This window comes from Cynoglossus semilaevis, chromosome 1 (assembly GCF_000523025.1).
Source record: "Cynoglossus semilaevis isolate Cse_v1.0 chromosome 1, Cse_v1.0, whole genome shotgun sequence".
Taxonomy (NCBI): Eukaryota; Metazoa; Chordata; class Actinopteri; order Pleuronectiformes; family Cynoglossidae; genus Cynoglossus; species Cynoglossus semilaevis.
Window position 1 is genome coordinate 31,839,566 of NC_024307.1, and position 19,975 is coordinate 31,859,540.

The 19,975-nt window shown below is 40.1% G+C and overlaps 1 protein-coding gene across 1 annotated transcript in view; it reads right to left on the reverse strand.

Annotated features, from left to right (window-relative positions):
* serpinh2 (serine (or cysteine) peptidase inhibitor, clade H, member 2) overlaps positions 1-19,975 on the reverse strand; it is a 145,265-nt gene that overhangs the window by 25,935 nt on the left and 99,355 nt on the right. The window contains exons 5-8 of the mRNA XM_008327079.3: positions 15,538-15,701; positions 11,953-12,581; positions 6,211-6,303; positions 5,712-5,944 (exon numbers count right to left, since the gene is read on the reverse strand). Of these exons, the coding sequence (XP_008325301.1) occupies positions 5,712-5,944; positions 6,211-6,303; positions 11,953-12,574 (948 nt within the window). The 5' untranslated portion in view covers positions 12,575-12,581; positions 15,538-15,701. The remainder of the gene's footprint in view (positions 1-5,711; positions 5,945-6,210; positions 6,304-11,952; positions 12,582-15,537; positions 15,702-19,975) is intronic.

The following is a 19,975-nucleotide window of genomic DNA, read 5'->3' on the forward strand; positions in this document are numbered from 1 at the left end:
GCACGGGGACAAAGAAAGACGAGGGGAGGGAGGGAGGTAGGGAGGCAGGGAGTGGAGGTGTTTACTCGGTAATCTCTGGACCAGCCTTGTAAAGAGGATTCTCCATCTCTGACTACAGACTGCAACACCGCCTGCCCTTGAACAGAGGTTAATGCCACAAAAAGAGAAGCACGCAGGAGGAGAAAAGACAGAACTCTGCAGCTATTAATAGTCCTTGGTGACACTTTTTACCTTGTCCCCGAGCAATCATTGACCCGCCCACAACCCCCCACCACCGCCCCATCCTTCTCCACCTTTTCAGTTCGGCTGAATGCCGAATGTCACTCCAATTTAGGTCAGCACAGCCGTGGCGCGGCCGCTGAGTGATGCTGTATTACAGTCAGATGTGAGACATACAAATGGATTTAGATCTGTGGGCCTGATGTGACAGTGGACAGTGGACAGAGGACAGAGGTGCAGGACGGCATTAGTGCCTTTAGATGTGGTGAATCAGTGGAACGTGACTGAAGTGTATAATTTTATTTGTTCCCATTTGATTCACTCAGATGACTCACGACTTACACAAACACACACACACACACACACACACACACAGTGTAGTTTGTCTATCTGTGAGAGAACCCCTCAGGGCATAATGCATTCTCTAACGTCAACCTCTGATCCCAAATTAACCGGATGTCAGAATGACACACGCTGCATCACAAATGATAAAACAATCCACTGCACATACATCTGTCACTGCTCATCCTTTGCCATGATTACATGCGACCTTCCTCAGATGGAAGAAGTGGGCGGAGCATGCAGAGGCTCATTACAATTTAAAGGTAAAGGCACAGAAAACAATTGTTCAGAGCAGGGCTGTTCAAAAAAAAAAAAAAAAGCAGAGATTTAAGGAATCCACCTGGACTCAATCTTTCACCACCTTGTACCAAAGTACGTTACTACAACCATTCCATATAGACATCATGGAAGCACACTAAAGTATCATAACGTGTCCCCTTGAAAGTTTCTTCCAATCATTGTTTTAAACCTTACTTTGTCCTCATAATCAGAGAGACAAGTACATATACACTACGATCATCTGCTTGTACAGATGCTACCCTCCAGTCACAAGAGTTCTCGGTTGGCACAGGCACTGGGTGAAAAGCTGGTAAACAGTATTAATGTGAAGACTGTCTTCAGCAATTATATGCTCGACCCAAACGGGAGAAATGAAGGTCAGAGGAGACGCGGCTGATTGTCATCAGCCGGAGGTGACAGATGAAAAACATCAGGCTTCTGCTTTTCATAATAATTCCTTAAAAGCATTTCTTCCTCTCAGGACGAGCTAACAGAGGGAGGCTTCGCATGGCTTGATAGAGAAAGAGAGGGAGAGAGAGAGAGAGAGAGAGAGAGAGAGAGAGAGAGAAAGAGAGAGATGTCACAACACTGAAGTGTTTATTTGTAATTAGGTTAAATAATGAGGGCAGCCTACAGCTTCTTTTACTTATTTAATTAAGACATACTTTTGTCTTTTGGACCTCCTTGCAGAAACATGGGTATGTTTTTTTTTTCCTCTCTCCCTGTCAGTGGCCTAGTCACGTCAGGAACAAGTCGATCCAGGCTACAGTTCTGCAGCGGGTCCTGACAATGTTAACGTCAAAGGTTTCTTCTTCAGGGCAGAGCGGGCCAAATAACAGTACATTAGAGAGAAAGAGCGAGATTCTTTGTTGCACTAGAAAGAGGACAAAGTGGATTTCGTCAGTCCGTGATGAGGTTACGACGTTCATCTGACGAGGACATGTTAATACGTTCCAGTCTCTGCAGCGTGCCCTGGGAATCTGGCTTTCTTTGGCAGGCGCTCCGTATCTGTCCGTTTTAAGTAAACCATGTCCTCACTTTTACTTTGACTATGTTGTACTGTAATTATCAGTCAAGCACAACTGTTGTGTCATCGGTGGCTAAACCTCGAATTGTAAGTGGACGTTCCCAGTGCAGACAAGGCTCGTTGCAGGAATTGCGGAGTAAATGTGTGTGAACTTCAGTTGATAAGGAGCCAGAAACTTAAAACCACAGGCTAATTCAGTTAGCTGAGTCAAAACATAAACTGACTGACATGCACAGAGAGACTATCCAACCTCAGCCTGGGGATCAATTTGTTAGTGTGATTCCATTTCTGTTGAACTACCTTAATAATAAAAATAATTCATCATTTCAAAATGAAACCTTGTCGTTTTTAATGTAAACAATAGGCTCTGTTAAACCAATCAGGTGGTGAGATGTCATAGGAGCAGACATTCCATAACTAATTAAACTAAACTAAAACTAATAAAAATATTTTAATTTAAAAAGCAATAGACTTTTTTTGTCTTTGAACTTACTTCCTTAAACTAACTTTAAACTCTTAGGTTTTTTTCTTCTTCTGTACCTTCTATGAAATATTTCAATTTTCCTCCTGACTATAATTTGTTTGCGAACTAAGATGTTTCAGGTACTATACCTATACGTGATCAGAGCGCTGATTTTTTTTTCATTTATATATAGTAAGAAATTGAATAAAAAACCTTCTCCATAACAAAGAAAGATGTTTTAACCCATTCCAGTTGAGTCCAGTACTGAGACACAGAGACATGTGATTAGTAGTTACTTGTATGTGACCTTGCCTGAGCCTCAGACAGTGTTACTGGTCGAGCACGTGCCCTTTCATTAGTCTGACATCTCTCTAATCCCAGTCTGCAGCCAGACGCAGCCTTTGCTTTAGCCACTACCCAAAGCCAATACCTGAGCAATCTCAATGCGCTCACATTAGCAGTAGCAGCTGTTAGCCTGCTGCATGTCTGTCTACTGCTGCCTTTAAGTTACATTCAAATTTAATCAAATTGAATGGTATCTCCCTCCAAACTAAATCCACCTTAATGACAAATTGCAAAGTAATAGCTAATCTCTGCATATACTGTAGATGTGTCACTAGATCAGTAAAACCTCACCATTTACACTAGAAGAGAGAATTCATCAAAACAAATTCTTGCTTGCAGTGGGTTTTTTTTAAGTGAGCAAAACTTGAGAATGGAACAAGAAAAAGTGAGTAAAACTCTGAACATTTTTCATTGCAACAGAGTCTGCAGAATGTCTTTATTTAAGGTAGTGGAGTGACAGAGATGAATATGTAGCTAACTGTTGGGAAGTGTGGATGGATGGGTCTCTTTCCCAGATGGAAATATTCTCCTGATTTAGTAACAGGAGCAAAGATACAGACCACTAGCTGGGCTGCAGGATGATATCTTCAGGAAATTATTTTCAACCCAGTGACCAGAGTTTTCTTTCCCACTGAAGGCTGTTAGAGTCTAATGCTGTGAGTGCAGCTGGATATCCATCATCTTGGGTGAGTAAGATTGAACTTACCAGAGTCAGAGTCTGCGCCAAGCTGGAAAGTATGAGCCAGGCTAATGCTTTGGTTACTAAAGGCAGCAACGACTCAGCAGAAGTAAAGTAAGCTGGACAAAAAAAAAAAAGACGCAGTTGGGGAATGTATGGAGGAGGACAAGAAGGTGGGAGAAAAGAGGAAGAGAGAAACACGGCATTAATTGTAGGCCAAGCAGTAGGACAAAGGTAAAAGAGGCAACACAACCGAGTGAGAAGGAGGAGAAGGAAGATATGAATGGAGGAAGAAATAATCATGACAGCGAGAGAAGGAGGCTGAGGCAGATGAAAGGAGCCGAGGAGGATAAGGATGGCAATAAAACAATGTGCGAATAATGAGCAGACTTCTGTAAGATATGAGAAATTGTACTGGGTGGAGTGAAAAATGATGTAGTGTGTGGGTACAGGAAGTAAAGGCAGGAGAGAAAACAAAAAGAGTTAACCACAACTGTGACTGCCAGCCAGGATCTACGCTGTCAAACAGAAGTGCAGAATTCAAAGAGCCACCTCCCTGCTGCACGTTTAATGTACTGCATAAGCATATCACCACAGTCAAATGTTGTGAGTGGATATGCAGGGGGTGTGGATCAAACTACAGAGAGAGAGCAAAGCAGAGTCGCTTCCTCAGAAACACCTGCAAACTCCCGGAGAAAGGAAAAGACAACAAAAACCGCCGTCACCCCAGCTGAGATGACTCTCTAAAGATGGATACGTTTCTGTGAGGAGGAAGTACTTCAGCACCTCAGCTGACGCTTTTAACAGAAAATGGAAATGTCGCAGCATGCTGAAGACAAAGAGAGGAGATGGATATTCAACCTTAGGTAGAACCTAAAATGGACCACAACTGCCTCAAGTATTCTGTTTCCAAAATGTTATGGGCAAAATGAGTTTTTATTCCTAAAATGAACATTGTTGAGAGCAAATAGTTGGCTAATACACCCAACGGATCCAATGACATAGATATTTCAGCTGTTACAGCATGACTAAATACTAATCTCTGGCTCTGAGTGGTAACAAAATGTTGTTTTATTTTTACCATTGTACCTTGCATGTTTTCAAGAGAGGACAGAGGGAGGAGCCTGTGGCCTCGTGACAACACACACCAACTCACACACCAAAAAAAGCAGTGTCACAGACTACCAGAAAGACCAGTCTATAAATATGATGAAGCTAGATTTGGCTGAAAGACAAATGAAGAAAAGCCCTGATGTTGCATACAGATTCCATTGGCTGCGACCAAAGACGAGGCCACAGACATACAGGTGCATTCATTTTACCTATGTCCGATTATATCAGCCAACCAATATTATCGGCCAATATTGGCACATTATTTATTGTCGGTCAAATCGTTAGTGGTTTTTTCCTCCGATAATGAAATCCTGATAATGAAATGCCTGGGTTTGGCCCAGATGATGTGAATGTAGCTTTGAAGTGACAGTGAAAGTGAATGATGTAGCTTTGAAATGACAGTGAAAGTGAATGTGTCTTTGTGACACAGTACACATCGGACATTCTTACTCTTAATGTGTTGGCTTTCACTCACAGTGAAGGGGAAATAAATAACTTTCTCAGATGACTTAAGCATTTCCAAAAACAATTGACTTTTCCTTCACATTTTCAATTACTTTACCAGGATTTGGAAATTGGTCATTAGTTTCCTAGATTTTTTCAGAACACGTGACCCCTGAGATATCTTCACTGCTCTATTTTCATGTCCAGCAAGAGTCAGGGATATTTGGAGGTTACATTAAGTTGATTCATAAAACATAATAAATAAACGTTTCACTAATGTAACATTTTAAAGCCAGAAAGCAAACTTAGTTCAGAGGTGAATCAAAAGTAATGGCATTGGAAATGTTTATATAGATGCTTTAAAATAATACAGAAGCTAAACCAATTCACCTCAATCCTAGACTGACAGAAAGAAGAGATTCTTATGGTTTTAACAGACACACTCAATTCTTTATGTCATATAAAATACTATGAAATTGCTGCAATTCATGCATTGCATGGAATTAGGCTGTTAGCTGTTAGCCGAAACAGTTGACAGTGACAGCATAAAAATAGAGCAATCCATCAGAGGCTGTGTCAATTTTGAGAGAAAAAAAAAAAAAGATATAAAATGCGTGGTGAAATGTAAAACATCAGTATCAATGTTATGGAGAATGAAAATATACTGCTATTCAGTGTCACTCTCCAAAGCATTACCTTTCCTTAAATGAGGCTTATTTGTGACTGTAAAGATCAGAGGAGCGACCCTGCAGATCTGATGGCACTTTTAATTTTAATAACCCCGCTCTCGTTGTACCAACCTGCAGGCTGACTGTGCTGGTGATGTTCGCTTTGGGCAGCGACACGGCCACACTGGTGCTGTTAGCGTTCTCCAGCCACTTGGACAGCAGCTCCAGAGTCAGCAGTTTGTCCAGCCGAGCCAGATCCTCCACATGGAAGGGCAACAGGAGGACCAAGCTGGCCTTACCTCCCCACAGTGGTACCTCCAGAACTTGCACCATGTTTGCAACGTCTTCATAAAGACGGTAAAAACCTGGAGGAGGCAAAAAGAAAAACACAAAAAAGTCTCCTATGTCTTCTGGTGCTGACAGGGCAGAAATACAGCACACTCTGCCTTGTTGGTGGTCTAAGATTATACATAAAATATGAAAAGTGTGTTAAATAAATGATAAGGTAAACAGGGATAATAGCACGGAGGAGATTTGGACTTCAGAGATGTTCAAGCCATTACTGGGTTTGAGTTTTTTTGCTGCTTTTAATTGTCAGTTGGAGTTAGAGTTAGAGTTAGAGTGTGTTTACCTGCTCTGTGCATCATCATTACTTTGGTGTATTTCTTCCCCAGGAAGATTCGACTGTCTTTGCTGTCGTCACTGAATTCTCTCTCCCACAGGCCTGAACAAACAGAGAGCTTTAAATACAGGCAGGTACACAGGAAATACTGCTGATCTGTGTAAAGATCTATGTGTAACGTTGATTCAGATGTCTACTCTGTTCAGAGCTGTGAAATTATAGAACATTACTGTGTTAGTTAAGACAGGGGCCCCAGGCCGCTAGATAGATGGATGGATGGATGGATGGATGGGTAGGTAAATGGATGGATGGATGGATGGATGGATGGGTGGGTGGATGGATGGATGGATGTATAGATAGATGGATGGATGGATGTATAGATAGATGGATGGATGGATGGATGGAAATAGGTGGATGGGTGGTTGGATGGATGGATGTATAGATAGATAGATGGATGTATAGATAGATGGATGTATAGATAGATGGATGGGTGGTTGGATGGATGTATAGATAGATAGATGGATGTATAGATAGATGGATGAGTGGTTGGTTGATGGATAGATGGATGGATGTATAGATAGATGGATGGATGGATGGATGGATGGATAGATGGGTGGATAGACCACTGGCCCATGGTGCAAAAAGGTTGTGGACCACTGAGTTATGAGGTCCTTAAGGTCCTATCAAATGTCCACCAATCCCCACTCAGCTTTTCTTACCCCCCTGGCAGCTGTCATTTAAAGAGAGTGGCAGTTTTACAGCTGTAATAGCAGCACAACACACCAGCAAATCTGCTGGAACCTTCATCAGAGGCAGGGCACAATAGAGTGAGGTCAACAGATTATGACTCCCACTAACTGTGTGTCACTCTTTCTGAATGACGCCCAGGGCACACCAGAGCTGTAAGTAATGATTGTTTTATTGATTCATCACCTTCAAAAGATCAGCGCAATTATAAGACAGTGCCGAGGTGAACGAAGGCTAAAAAAATCTAACGCTTCATTTACTCTAGTGAAAGTGTACAGAACGTTGTTTATTAAGACACATTTTTATTGGACAAAGCATGACAAGCCATTATTGATGATTAACAACATCTATGAATGACAGAATGATGATAAAATGCTGACTGCGGGCTCCCAGAGAAGGCATATTTAGAAAGCTTGTTTAGTTAAAAACTTATTACTTATTACTTTACAGCACATGTCCATTGATGTATGCAACAAGAATTGCAACAGTATTTTGATTCAACATTATTTAGTAAGCAAATTAACTTAGAAGCTTTAAACACCACTGAGGTGGTCAGCAGGGTCATTTAATATGCAAACATCAGCCAAAAGGCTTGACATGTTGAAATTTAGACCTGATGAATTCAGGGTAAGAGAGTACAAAATTGAACAAGGAATCTTAAGGCAGTAAATCAACAAAGTTGTACTAAACACTGTATGTACAAACATTGTCTAAATATGTGTCTCTTTGATAGATATTTTTCCGTACTTTACAGACTACATATTCATTAAACAAATACAAAACCTGTTGTTTTTACAATTGGCATTAAAGTAAATCGCCTCAGGCTTCAGCCTCGTAAAACCACTATTAGAGGAGAAAAAGTCAAATAAAGGATGCTTAGATGACATATGTTATTAAGTGATTAAGATATAAACACTTTGAATACCTATCCATGTACTCAACAGTAGAGTACTGTTTTACAGAGAGAAACCATCAAGCACTGCAAAGGTTCCTTCAAACAGACAAACAAGTCAGAGCATGTATCTCTGCCATGAATGTAAAAGAAAACTGATGGCACTTGGAAGGCGAGCCGAGGCGTTCTTTGTCGCGTATATTTGCTCAACATTCATAGAGAATATTCCTCACACAATGGACAGTATCATATGTCCAACACTTGCTCGGGCTTTCCCACAAATCATTCTGCCTCACTTGGACCCGGGCCAATCAGAAATCATAACACAGTGACATGTGAGTCTCCCAGCGTGGCACGCCAATGCGAGTCAAAGACATTTGCTTCGCTTCCTGCTAGATCAGATGCAGGAGTGTGTGATCACATTGGAATTCCGGCTGAGGGTTACCCAGACTGGCAGCCGTGTTGTTTTAATGATGTCATGTGATGAAAATCAATTTCTCTTTGAATACTGTTGAGTAAACTACACTATAATAGGGTGCATCATGCAGCAGTTTTGGCAATGACCTCATCACCAGTGCAGACTTATTTAGTCTTTGTTTGCAGACACATGCAGACGAGCTGGACCAGCATCGTGTTTCTACATCACCGCGGCCTTCACACGCAAAACTATATTTTTCTTTTTATCTCGGTTCTTTCATGCTGATGGACCATTTAAAATCTCCCGTCTCCAGCATCTGTTTGTCTTCAACAGAACCAAAGCCAGAATGAATTAGCTGGTGTGGACTCTCACTCCTATGGCAGACCTTTTTACATCTCTCTCTCTCACTGTTTCTCTCTCTTTTCCCACCCTTTTTCCTTCCCTGTTTTACCCCAGAGCCCCTTTATCACAGTCGGGTCTCTGCAGAATTCTTAAGACATCTTTTAACAATAAAACTGTTCCATCACTAACTGTCCTTGAAATGTTAACTGTGCATGGCCCATGCAAGGAGGGAAAACAAAGATGTTTATTCCCACCTTGAAATGGAGAAGTAAAAAAAATGAGAAGAAAATCAAGATAGAGATAAAAAAATGATGAAGTAAATCAAGAGGAGACTCAACACAATGAAGAAACAGCAGAAATGTAGATGATACAAAGAAAATAAAGAAACAGAGAATAACAAAGAAAAAGAAAAAAGACAATGGAGTAGAAGAAATAAAGAAGAAAAACAGGAGGATAAAGAATGAAAAAAAGTGAAGGGAATTAAAAATAAAGATACTGAAGAAGAAGCAAAAGAGGAGGAATGTCACAGCAGTAATAGGAATAGTGATTTGGCAGGGTCTTCACAGCTGAGGCTCTTCTTCACACAACCTAACCTGGGATTTAGGACTGGGTGCATTGGGACCCAAAACCTAATTCATGACAGACAAGAGACCTACAACTGCACCATTTAATTTCCGGCCTCGAATAATTACCCAAGGTAATATAAATAGATAAATAAGAGAAGAAGAATGCATTGGAGGACAGAATGAAGCAAATCCATTCATTGTCACTGTCTCTGACCAGGTTCTATTATTAGACAATAAAATCTGCCAAACTGACCCTCAAATTGAAAACAAATAAAAAACAATACAAATAAATCTGGGGGGAAAAAAAAGAAACATACTATGGGCAGCCATTAGAAGCAAAGAAAATACTTCCGCTTTTCATCTTTTTCGAAATTATGAATCACAGGCGAGGAATCCAATTTCCTAGAATCTAATTGTGCACTGCATTCGAGTCTTTATAATCGAATTTGTACATTTGCTCCACGAAATGACTGGCTTGGACGGTGAGGGTCGGTTAGAATAAAAACTAATTTTGGTACAAAGTCGGAACATCAAACAAAGAGAATTAATGAAATCGCTTATCACCGTATAGTGGGTCAGTGAAACGGTATTCTCCAAAAAAGGCTGTGTGTTTGTCGGTGACCTGTTTTCACTTAAATAGCCATGTCTCCTTTGCACCTAATAAGAGGAATGCCTGCAAGAGGAAACAGAGGGTAAGAGATGGACATAGATAAGGTATGTGAACCGGCGGCATGTGGGATGAAGGGAGAGTAATGCAATAAGATCAGAAATGTGATAAACAAAATAAAAGAAAAAGGGCAACACAAACATTACCCCAAAAAAAAACATGTAAAACAAAGGGATGTGGAGAAACAACTAAAAAGAATCCTATTTTATAGGAATGTACAACTTTGTATATTTCTCCTAGTAGGTACTATACTATTGATAGACTGGGTTTGTCAGATTGAACACATTAATCCACGTATTTTTCCTCTAACATGAACCAGCATCAATGAGTGCAGGGCAGTAGGTAAGTCTACACCAGACTTCCTGTGAGCGAACTTACACAATCAGCAAATGGATTGTGAGAGATGGTAGACTGATTAATATTGAGTTTTGAAGGAAACTCTGTGTTCTACAAGCCACAGTGATGTCTAAAAATACACCGATTCTATGAAGCTGCATTTTGATTTATATAAACTTGGCAAATGTTTTCTTGAAATTTTCCATATTAATAATTCTCAAGATCATTTAGATTAATCACATATAAAAGTTTTAAACGCATACATCTACCTGCTATTAGTTGTCTTTCCTTTCCAGCAAAATACAGAAAAAAATGTTTTATTGTAGGAATGTTTTAGCTTGATAAATCATGATAAACTGATTAATCAAGGTCACGATTAATACACAGCAGCAGAGTGAATAAACAGAGTAAAAATATCACTAATTTGATGGCCCTACTATAAACAAATGAGTTAGTGTGTAGCACATATAAGTCTTGTCCATGTTTTGGAAAGTTTTAGAAAACCTAACATGCAACACAAGATGATAATAAGATATAAGACGTTCAATCAACGTTACACTGATAGTAAATCAAAACCCACGGGTCATAATACTGACACTGTTTCTCAGTCTATAAAAAGCAAATCTAGCCCAACCTTCACCTTTAATGGATTTTAGATGGATTTGATTTTTGGAACGGGACTGTTAAATCACAGATGGAGCTTCCAAAGTGTTTGAATTCACATGCAAACACAGACGAGTTTCCATCCCTGCCGCCAGTCACAAAGAGCAGATCTGAGCCAAGCTGTGCTGCCACAGGCTTGGAGCGCTCCAAGCACAGATGTTAGGCATGACACTGAGGGAGAGAGTCTGGACACTTGTTACTCAATTATTTAAGATGACACATCACCCCCCATTGGAAGATGAATAAGCTCTCTGTGATAGACCCCAGAATCATCTTTTATCTGCTGGGTCCACCAGCTGGAGTCCATTACACAGGCGGAACACACAAACACACACCCATGCACACTACACACAGGTGGGCACACTGGCACGGGCAAATTGATAACGTCGAAGTAAATACAGTAAATGTACTTTGGGTGTTAATAATTGAAAAAAAAATTAATATTGGCAAACAACCTGTAGTGCATTGTTCCAAATGACTCCAGTATTACAAAGCACACCTGTGTGNNNNACACCACCCCGGTCGATTTCAGAAGCACTTTTGCAGCCAACCTTCTACATTATATCTCTACTTCCAGCCTGGTAGTCCAACGCATCTGCTCCGTAATGAAATATTCAGCTGACTTTATAATTCACTGCAGTTTTGACTGCTTTGGGCAGAATGAAACAAGGGCTCTAATTTTTGTCTCAGCGATTAAAAAGGGAACCCTTTTGTATTTTTTGAGGAGAATTTATATAACATTTAAGAAAATGATAATATAACAATATACACGTAAGAACATCAGTCTGCACAGTGGCTGCATTTTATTTTTAAAAAGTTAACTTCTGTCCACTCCCCTGTGAATATTTGAGGGTAATAATACGATTGGAATTATATGTCTTATAATTAAATGATATATATTTAACTTGTTATGTCTCATAGAAATATACAGTATTCGCCGCTAGTCTGTGGAAAAAATTGTCCGACATAAAACTGGTCCCTGGTGCAAAAAAGGTTGGATATCACTTTTCTAGTGGCCCATGAACCAACCATTTACAACTACTGATGGGATTGAAAATACCCATTTACTACACAGTCCTTGTACTTTTATCTGGTGTTTCTATTCTAATGTTTGACTAACCTTTAAAATGCACGGCATTCACTAGTATCAGAGCTCCAGCTCCGGCCTTGATTTCTCCCTCCAAAGGAGCTCCTTCCAGCCCATCAAGTCCCTCTTTAACCCAGCCTTGAAGCAGCTCCAGGTCAGCCTTGGAATCCCCTTTCCCAAGCGGTTGATGCTGCAGTCTGAACTTGGCCTTGCTGTCCTTCACAAACGCCGGGCTGACCGCAGGGACCAGCTTAGAAAACACAGCTGAGGATGTGTGCAGGTGAAAGCTGGTCAAATTTGAGACTACAAAACTGTTTAATGCACTGGACAAGAGTTCTCTGGTCTGGGAACTATGTTTAGCAAAAGAAGAAACCCCCAAGAGATCCTGGAACTCGCTGGCAGTGGTGCCTGAAGCACCTGTTCCCAGTGCTCCTAGAGAGGAGGCCACAAGTAGAGGTGAAAACAGTGTGTTGACTGAGCTCACGTCAGAGCGAAGGGACTGGTACAACTTAAGGCCCAGAGCCCAGGTGGGGTCACCAAAAGGGGAAGGAGTAGGAGGAGGACTGGCTGGAGCAGAACCTTTGATGGAAGAACTGCCCTGTACAAGGAGCACTGGTAAAGAAATGAGGAGACACACAGGAAGTCTTGGCAGCATGGCAAATCTGAGAAAAAAAAAACTAAAATGAATATTAATACACTACTATTCAGCAATATCATCAACATTATGGATATGTTGTCATCATTGTGGCTTGTCGTTCAACAACACATGTTTACTCGTATCCTGTAAAGAGATGATAACAATACATGATAACAATACATGTGTATATATCTTTGTATACTTAAGATACTGTATATGTTGTATAAATAGCTATGTGAGAACTCATCAGATGTCATTGATGTCTACACATTCTACATGTAAACCTCTCAGTTGCTTTTTCGAATTGCATTCATGCTTTGAAACACATTGAAGGTCTGTCGTCACCATCGGTTACCATGAGCTAATATAAGTTACAAAAAGGAAGACATAGAATGACGCTAAAAAAAAACAACCAAGATTTAAAATAAGTAAAAGGGCCTTCACTGCTGATAACAGACAAATTCTTCTAGTGGAAAATGAAAAGTGCTTAAATGTCTGTCAGATAAATTGAGAAACTCTCTTCAGCTGCCCACTGTGAAGTTGCTTGAATCATCGTGGACAGAAATACTGATGATACACTGCGAGACTCCTCTATAACTGCTAAACTGGGCAGATTAAATACTGCTAAACCTCTTATAAACAGTCTGGGGAATTTAGGTTCAGGTTAAGATTGCATTAGAGACTTGGAGAAAAGGCATCACTTGATAAAAAATATTTGGCACCTGGGGTTGTCATGGCAGAACGGAACTGTCAGTTATGCAAATATCTTCAAATTGAAATCTAAAAAGTGGTCTTCAGTCAAATTTAATTGGTCTGAATTTAATTTTAATAAGATTAAGACCTGTCAGAAACATTAAGCATATCAAAGACTAGGTCAGTTTAATCAATCCTCGGGTAATGCTTGATTTGACCTACAGCAAATTCTCCTGTCCATAAATGTGTCCCAGTTCACAGGTCGCAGTCAATATTCACTGCAACCAGCGTTGTCCTTGGCTGCAACTGACCAGAAGTCAAAACTTGTTAAATGTGCAACTTACAGGACAAAGTATGACTTAACTTCTTTGCCAGCTGCTTTCAATCAAATGACATTCATTAAAGGTTTCTATTTATTGTAGTTTTTGTATGTATGTTTGACCAGGTTTTCTTAAACAAAATTCAGCTGTAATTTGTAGCATATCAAAATGCATGGCAAAGGCTAGATACCGTTTGGTTAAACATTCTATCACACTCTCGATAATAAATGCAGCTGCTGGTGGACTGCTGCTCATTGGATCACAGATCTAACATAGGAAATTGATGTAGCCAACTGGTTGCAAAGGTGAAGCCCCATAAGTTGATCCCATTGTCTCCTCAGCCAAGTTTGCTACTTGCATGGGACTGGACTAAAAAAAGTTGGTAACATCCTATAGTCTTGGCAACTAGTTCTAGTTCCTAATTACGTCAGTTTGGTAAATTACACTTGGTGAAAGAAAATCTGAGTATGTTAATGAAATATATGTGCTACAGGATCATCAACAAAATGTTTCCTGACATTATTATACAAAATATTTTTGCTTGGGCTGTCAAACAACTACTTTGTGTATCGTCATTCAAAGTCTCTTAAAACTTTGGTGAAGCACAGATCCTCAACAATATTAATCAGTCTACAGGTTTTAAAGATCTATTTGGCAGTTACAGTCGTGTATTCGATGAGGCAGATCTTCCAAAAATCAGTGTCTCACCTGTAGTTGAAGCCCATGCAAACATATACTGGGTGTGGATGTATTATTTTAAGCTTATTATGATAACAACTTTGACCTTTAAAGTTTGTGTAAATGCCAACATGTGCATTGACTGTGTATTAGAGCAACTGTAATGGACGGGGGCAGTGGAGTTATTGGAAGTACAGTGAAAGTCATGCTACACATGTTAAAATATGTTTGCATTTTGAACTGACAGTGGAGTTATTGGAAGTACAGTACACTGAAAGTCATGCTACACGTGTTAAAATATGTTTGCATTTTGAACTGATTAACTTCACACATTAATTATTGCAGCTAACACTTTTATTTCGAAATACGTGCAAAACATGGGAATTGCAGGGGAAAAGGCAGAAGTATAATGATAATATAAATAATTTATATAATTTGGAAAAGTTTGGCGGGCCAGATTAAAAATCTGAATGGGCCACTTCTGGTCCCTGGACCACAGTTTGCCCATGCCTGGGTTAACCCAATCTATTACTTATTGTCTGGACCTTTTTCCACAGTGCAAGAGCCACACTGTCACTGTCCTACTCATGTTTGACTTAAAGCAACATCATAAAACAGAGCCTCAAGCTACACTGTTAGCAGTAAAACGTATATGTTCCTATAGAGCAGGGGTGTCAAACTCATTTTGGTTCACGGGCCACATACAATGTAATTAGATGTCAAGTGGGCCGGACCACATAACATAATGAACTATAATTAAAAATGTTTTCCCCCTTTCTTTTCATGAAAAGAAGTATATTAGATATTTATTATTATTCATTCATATGTAATGAAATATAATTTAAAAAATATATATCATGATGTGAACATGAAGTATTTGTGTATTTTTTGTGGGCCATATTGAACTGCCTAGGGCCGGTTTTGGCCCCCGGGCCGTATGTTTGACACCCCTGCTATAGAGCCACGCCACTAAACGTCATTTGTAAATTCCTCGCCAGGCGACAACTTACTTATTATCTCCCCAACTGACGTTTGATAACAAGGTTTATTAAAGCCCTTTCTGTCGTTACGTGCTGAACAAACGGATGGAACTGTGAAATGATAGGCGTGGTTGGTTTTGGTCTTTAGAAAACTTAAGAGGCGCAAAGATTTTCCGAGACGGTGAGAGCAGTGACTGGAACCATCTGTCTGTCCGCTGCTGCAGCTCCGCGTAACGTGACGCTTCTGCTGTTATTGTTTTGTTTTTCCTTCCGCGACGGTAGAGAAAATACTTTTTTGTTGATAATTTACCGTTAAGTTATCCAGCTGTATCCCTCCGCTGCTGCCGCTTTTCTCGTTGATTATTCAACTCCAGAGGAAGTAGACCTGGGATGGAGCTCAGACGTGGCACGGCACAGAGGAAGTTCACCGGTTCACCGGAAGTCCTCACAAGCCAACGGTTGTCATCGCGACTCCTACGAGAGGAAACAACAGTGGTTTCCCACCATATGTTTAAAGAGCAGTGCAACCAAAGCGTTTAAAATGGGTTTTACTTTTTAGAAGTCAAACGCCAATAATTAGCTATACGTTAAATCAAATCACTAGTGTTTATAATGGCAAACTACAGTTGATAGTATTTACTAATCCATACCTATTGAAACCCCAATAATATGGAATAAAACAATCACCATTTCAAATTGTTTTTCCCACAAACCTAAATTTTTTGTTACACTCGTGTTGCAGTCACTTTTAGTCACATTAGTTTGAAAGGTTAAAAAGAAAACATTGTAACAGGGACAGTTACATCAATTGATTTGGTGACATGCTGTTTTTTTTCCATTATCCTTCACAAGTATCATATCTTAGCATCTAAGGTAACTTGAGTTATCATTTAAAAATTAAAGTTCATTACTTTAACTACTGTAGGCTAATGTGAAAGCACTGCCAATATGGTCAGGGTGTCAAACTCACTTTTACAGGGGACCACATCAGCAATACAGTTCCCCTTGAAGGGCCGGTTGTAAATGGGAGATTGTATAGATCAGGGGTCCCCAACCCCCGGTCCACAGACCAGTACCAGTCCATAGGTCATTTGGTAGCGAGCCACAGTGGGACACAGTGAACAAATGTACTAAATCTAAAATAATTTACTTCATTTAAAGAAAATTCAGTCATATCCATTTACCTTCTTTATTTAAAGATAAACTAATAGACTAATACATGTTTCTGCAATTGATTATTATGTATTCAAGCTACAAATAGTGTCCATTGCTGTGTAATAAAAAACAACTTTAATTTCATAGGTTAAACTCTGCTGCATGGACTTTACTAAATGTTTTTTAAGCTCCTGCTGGCCACACAGAATCGTTTGGCGGGTGGCATTTGGCACCTGGGCCTTGAGTTTGACACTTGCAATATGGCTTGCCATGTTAAAAAAAATAGTACACTCTCCTTATGAGAGTGTATCCATGAGGGTAGTAGTCGATCTATTTCATATTGCTTTCTTTTGCCTTTAGAAAATAAATGTTAAATTGTTTTACCTTAAACTTACATATTGCACGTATCAGTGACAAAACCAGAATAAAAGTAATCTTTAATATGTTAACATGTCTAAAACATGACACGGAGGTGTGCAAAAGCCTGCAATTAAAATGTATTATACATAACATATATGAACTATATAATAATATATACCTAAATATAATTTAGGTCCTCTTGGAGCAAACGAACGCTTTCGTTTCCTACAAAGAAGACATATGCTGGTGATTATAATCTCCACTGTCCGTGGTCATTTGATGCTGCAGTTCACCAATCCTGTCGAGCGGGGTCGCTGATGTTCTTCTGGCGCCCTGGCTCAGTGACCCAGAGAGACATGGCAGCATGTGGGCCAGCTGCTGTCAGTCCTGACCGTTAGGCCTCACAGTGGTACATGCACACCCCAGATACTACACACTCTTGACTTTAGGTGGGTTTTTTTTCCCTTTACTGTGATGATTTAGGCCAAGTCTACCTGGCTATAGGGAGGCTTTCAGTACTACAAAGACCATACAGGATTAGATATAGTATTGTAGTCTTTATCAACGCTACATGTATTGTTATATTTCACCAGTTGCATGTGTAACACATGACTATAATTATATAGGAAAAGGGTAAAAAACGCAATGGCATAATATTGTCCCTTTTATAGATCCTTTACGTACTGAAAATGAATTTGACCGCACACATGTCCTCTCTCCCACCCTCCCCATCTATCTGATAAGTTAGTTAAAATAATGTAGATCTACTGACAAGGGAAAATAGGACAGACTATGTCGGCCTGTGTTTCATGTGACCCCTCAAAATGTCCTCATTCTGTATGCCCCTCATTCTCTCTGTTTTTTTTTTCTTCTTTAAATTTAACTTCACACCTCCCTAAATTCTACCACAATAAAACAAGAAGTTCAGGGCAGGTAACACAGGGTTCTGGAACAAGGATTATTGCCCAGATTGAGGGCTGTAAAATGGTCATATAGGGTCCTAATCAATAAAGGTACAGATAGAGTAGGGAGGCTTGGCCAGGATCAGAGAGGGATATGTGGGGAGATAACTGCTCCAGACCACCAATGCTCAGCAATCAGTCCAAACATGACAGGCCGTAGCCCTGACCAATTATTTACCCCAGTCAAATCAATACATTGCTCTCCGAAAGATAGCCATCAACAGCACTATCTGCAACACACTTACAGCAGATAGCATAAACACACAGCGTGCACTCCTCCGATTGCACTGGCTCTGTCTCAAACTCTTCAAACGTACACAAAAACACACATCACACATCAAATTACCGCTCACAGAAGACAAATATTAAAACTGTTTACGCCAAATTAAAATACAAACAACACGTAATGACATCACAGGCACTTCTGACACTCACACACAAATACTAACACAATAAAATACCGTGTGTTTGATTTTTGCAGTTAAGAGTGGAAGTGCACGACCTCAGAGGTCGTAACCCTCACGAGACAAGTCATTGACTCGTGTGTTCCCCTCCCGGGACTCCTGAGCTCCACATCCCGGTCAGTCTGGTCAGTAACGAGCTGCGACACACTTTACAGGTGATTCATAAAAAGATGGCTTGTGCTGCGGTTAAACGAGCCCCCCTGGGAACTGGGTGGGAAACCGCTCAGTCATGGGATTTGTGAAGAAAGGTTTTTTCTTTAACCAGAGCACACCACAACATCTGCTTTTTTTCTACCCAGACCACAGGAGGTCTTCCTTGACCTCGACCTTCCCCACGTTGTCCAGACCTTACATAGCACCTCCAGAGTCAATATCTATAAATATTCTCCATGTTTACACTGGCGGAGTCAGAATGAAAGTCGGATTAAAGTAAAATATAAGTCATCAAAATAATACAACACCCATGAGTTCGTTATAAATACATTTCTTTCTCCAAACATAACTATAATGCAACCTAAATAAATTTAAAAAATGACCTTGTGGTTGAACATTGCCCCCATAGGCAGAAGGAATTTCACTTGTTCACGACTAAAGCTTATTTTGGGAGCTGATAGATATGCTGATGGGTAAGCCTATGATTGACTCATGGATGTAGTTAGATGAACATCAGTCACACCTCAGAGATGACAACTGGCCCTAAGTGTTCATAAAATCTCTGCAAATGAAAACAGATTTTTAACATTCACCAGAAAGTGCAAGAATATCTCAGTTTGCGGGACAATTAAAAACAAAACAATTAAACAACAAAAACAAACGTGTAGTGGCAATAAGAAATAATCAGTTGCCAATGTTCCAACCTCAATTAAATGTATTAAGGTATGTAGACCTGGTGAAGTTAAACAAAGGATCAGAATGTAAAAGAATAGCAGGAGGTCTTTTTGAAAACCTTACTGCATCTAATGCTTTTCCTGACACGTTCTTCCTCACTGGAGATGGAAGTTGGAACAAAGGCTGGATTTGAATCAAAAGGCAATCACAGTTTGAACAGACTGAGAGCTACATTAACTCTCTCCAGTGTTCTGGTTTTCCTTCTTTTCATTTTTTTTCTTCTTTTCTTTCTACCTACATCTACCCCTTCCCAAACCTTTACTCTGCTTTTTAGGAAAAATATATTTCTCTATTCCTGAGAAGTCTGTCATTACATTTGCTTTCCCCTTCTCTTTCCTCTCCTGAGATGAGTAGTACTCTCTCTTTAAACTTTATCCTCCTTCACACGTATACACACACACATATCTAATCCTAGATCAGGTTGTTATTTCTAATGTTTTTACCATTGACAATACCCTAAACACTTCTCCTAACAACTATGTGAAGATGTTCCATTTCTGGCTTCCATGCCAGCTCCTCCTCTCCCCCCTTTTTCACAACTCATTTCCGCTCCACTTCTCACCCGTTCCCTTGCTACGACTCCGACTCGTATCCTATGTCTTCTCTCCCTTTCCCTGATCTGTTGAAATCTCTTCCCATGCCTCTTGCGTCTTGCGGATTTTGGAGTCCATTCAGAACAAACAGTGTGTAACATTTGGGCTCCTGTTTGTGTCAGTACTGGCTTCCCTCTGTGTCATCAGCTCTGATCATTTAAACCAATGGACCCAGTTTGGACCCAGTCTGGATCAGTCCTCTGGGTGCTGTTGGTCTGCAGCAAACGTCTTTGTGGTCTCTTCAAATTAAAGCTTTTATCCTCTGACCAGCGGAGTTGCTAAACTGAGCAGTACCTCCAAACCAGTGTGACTCTGGCAGAACACTC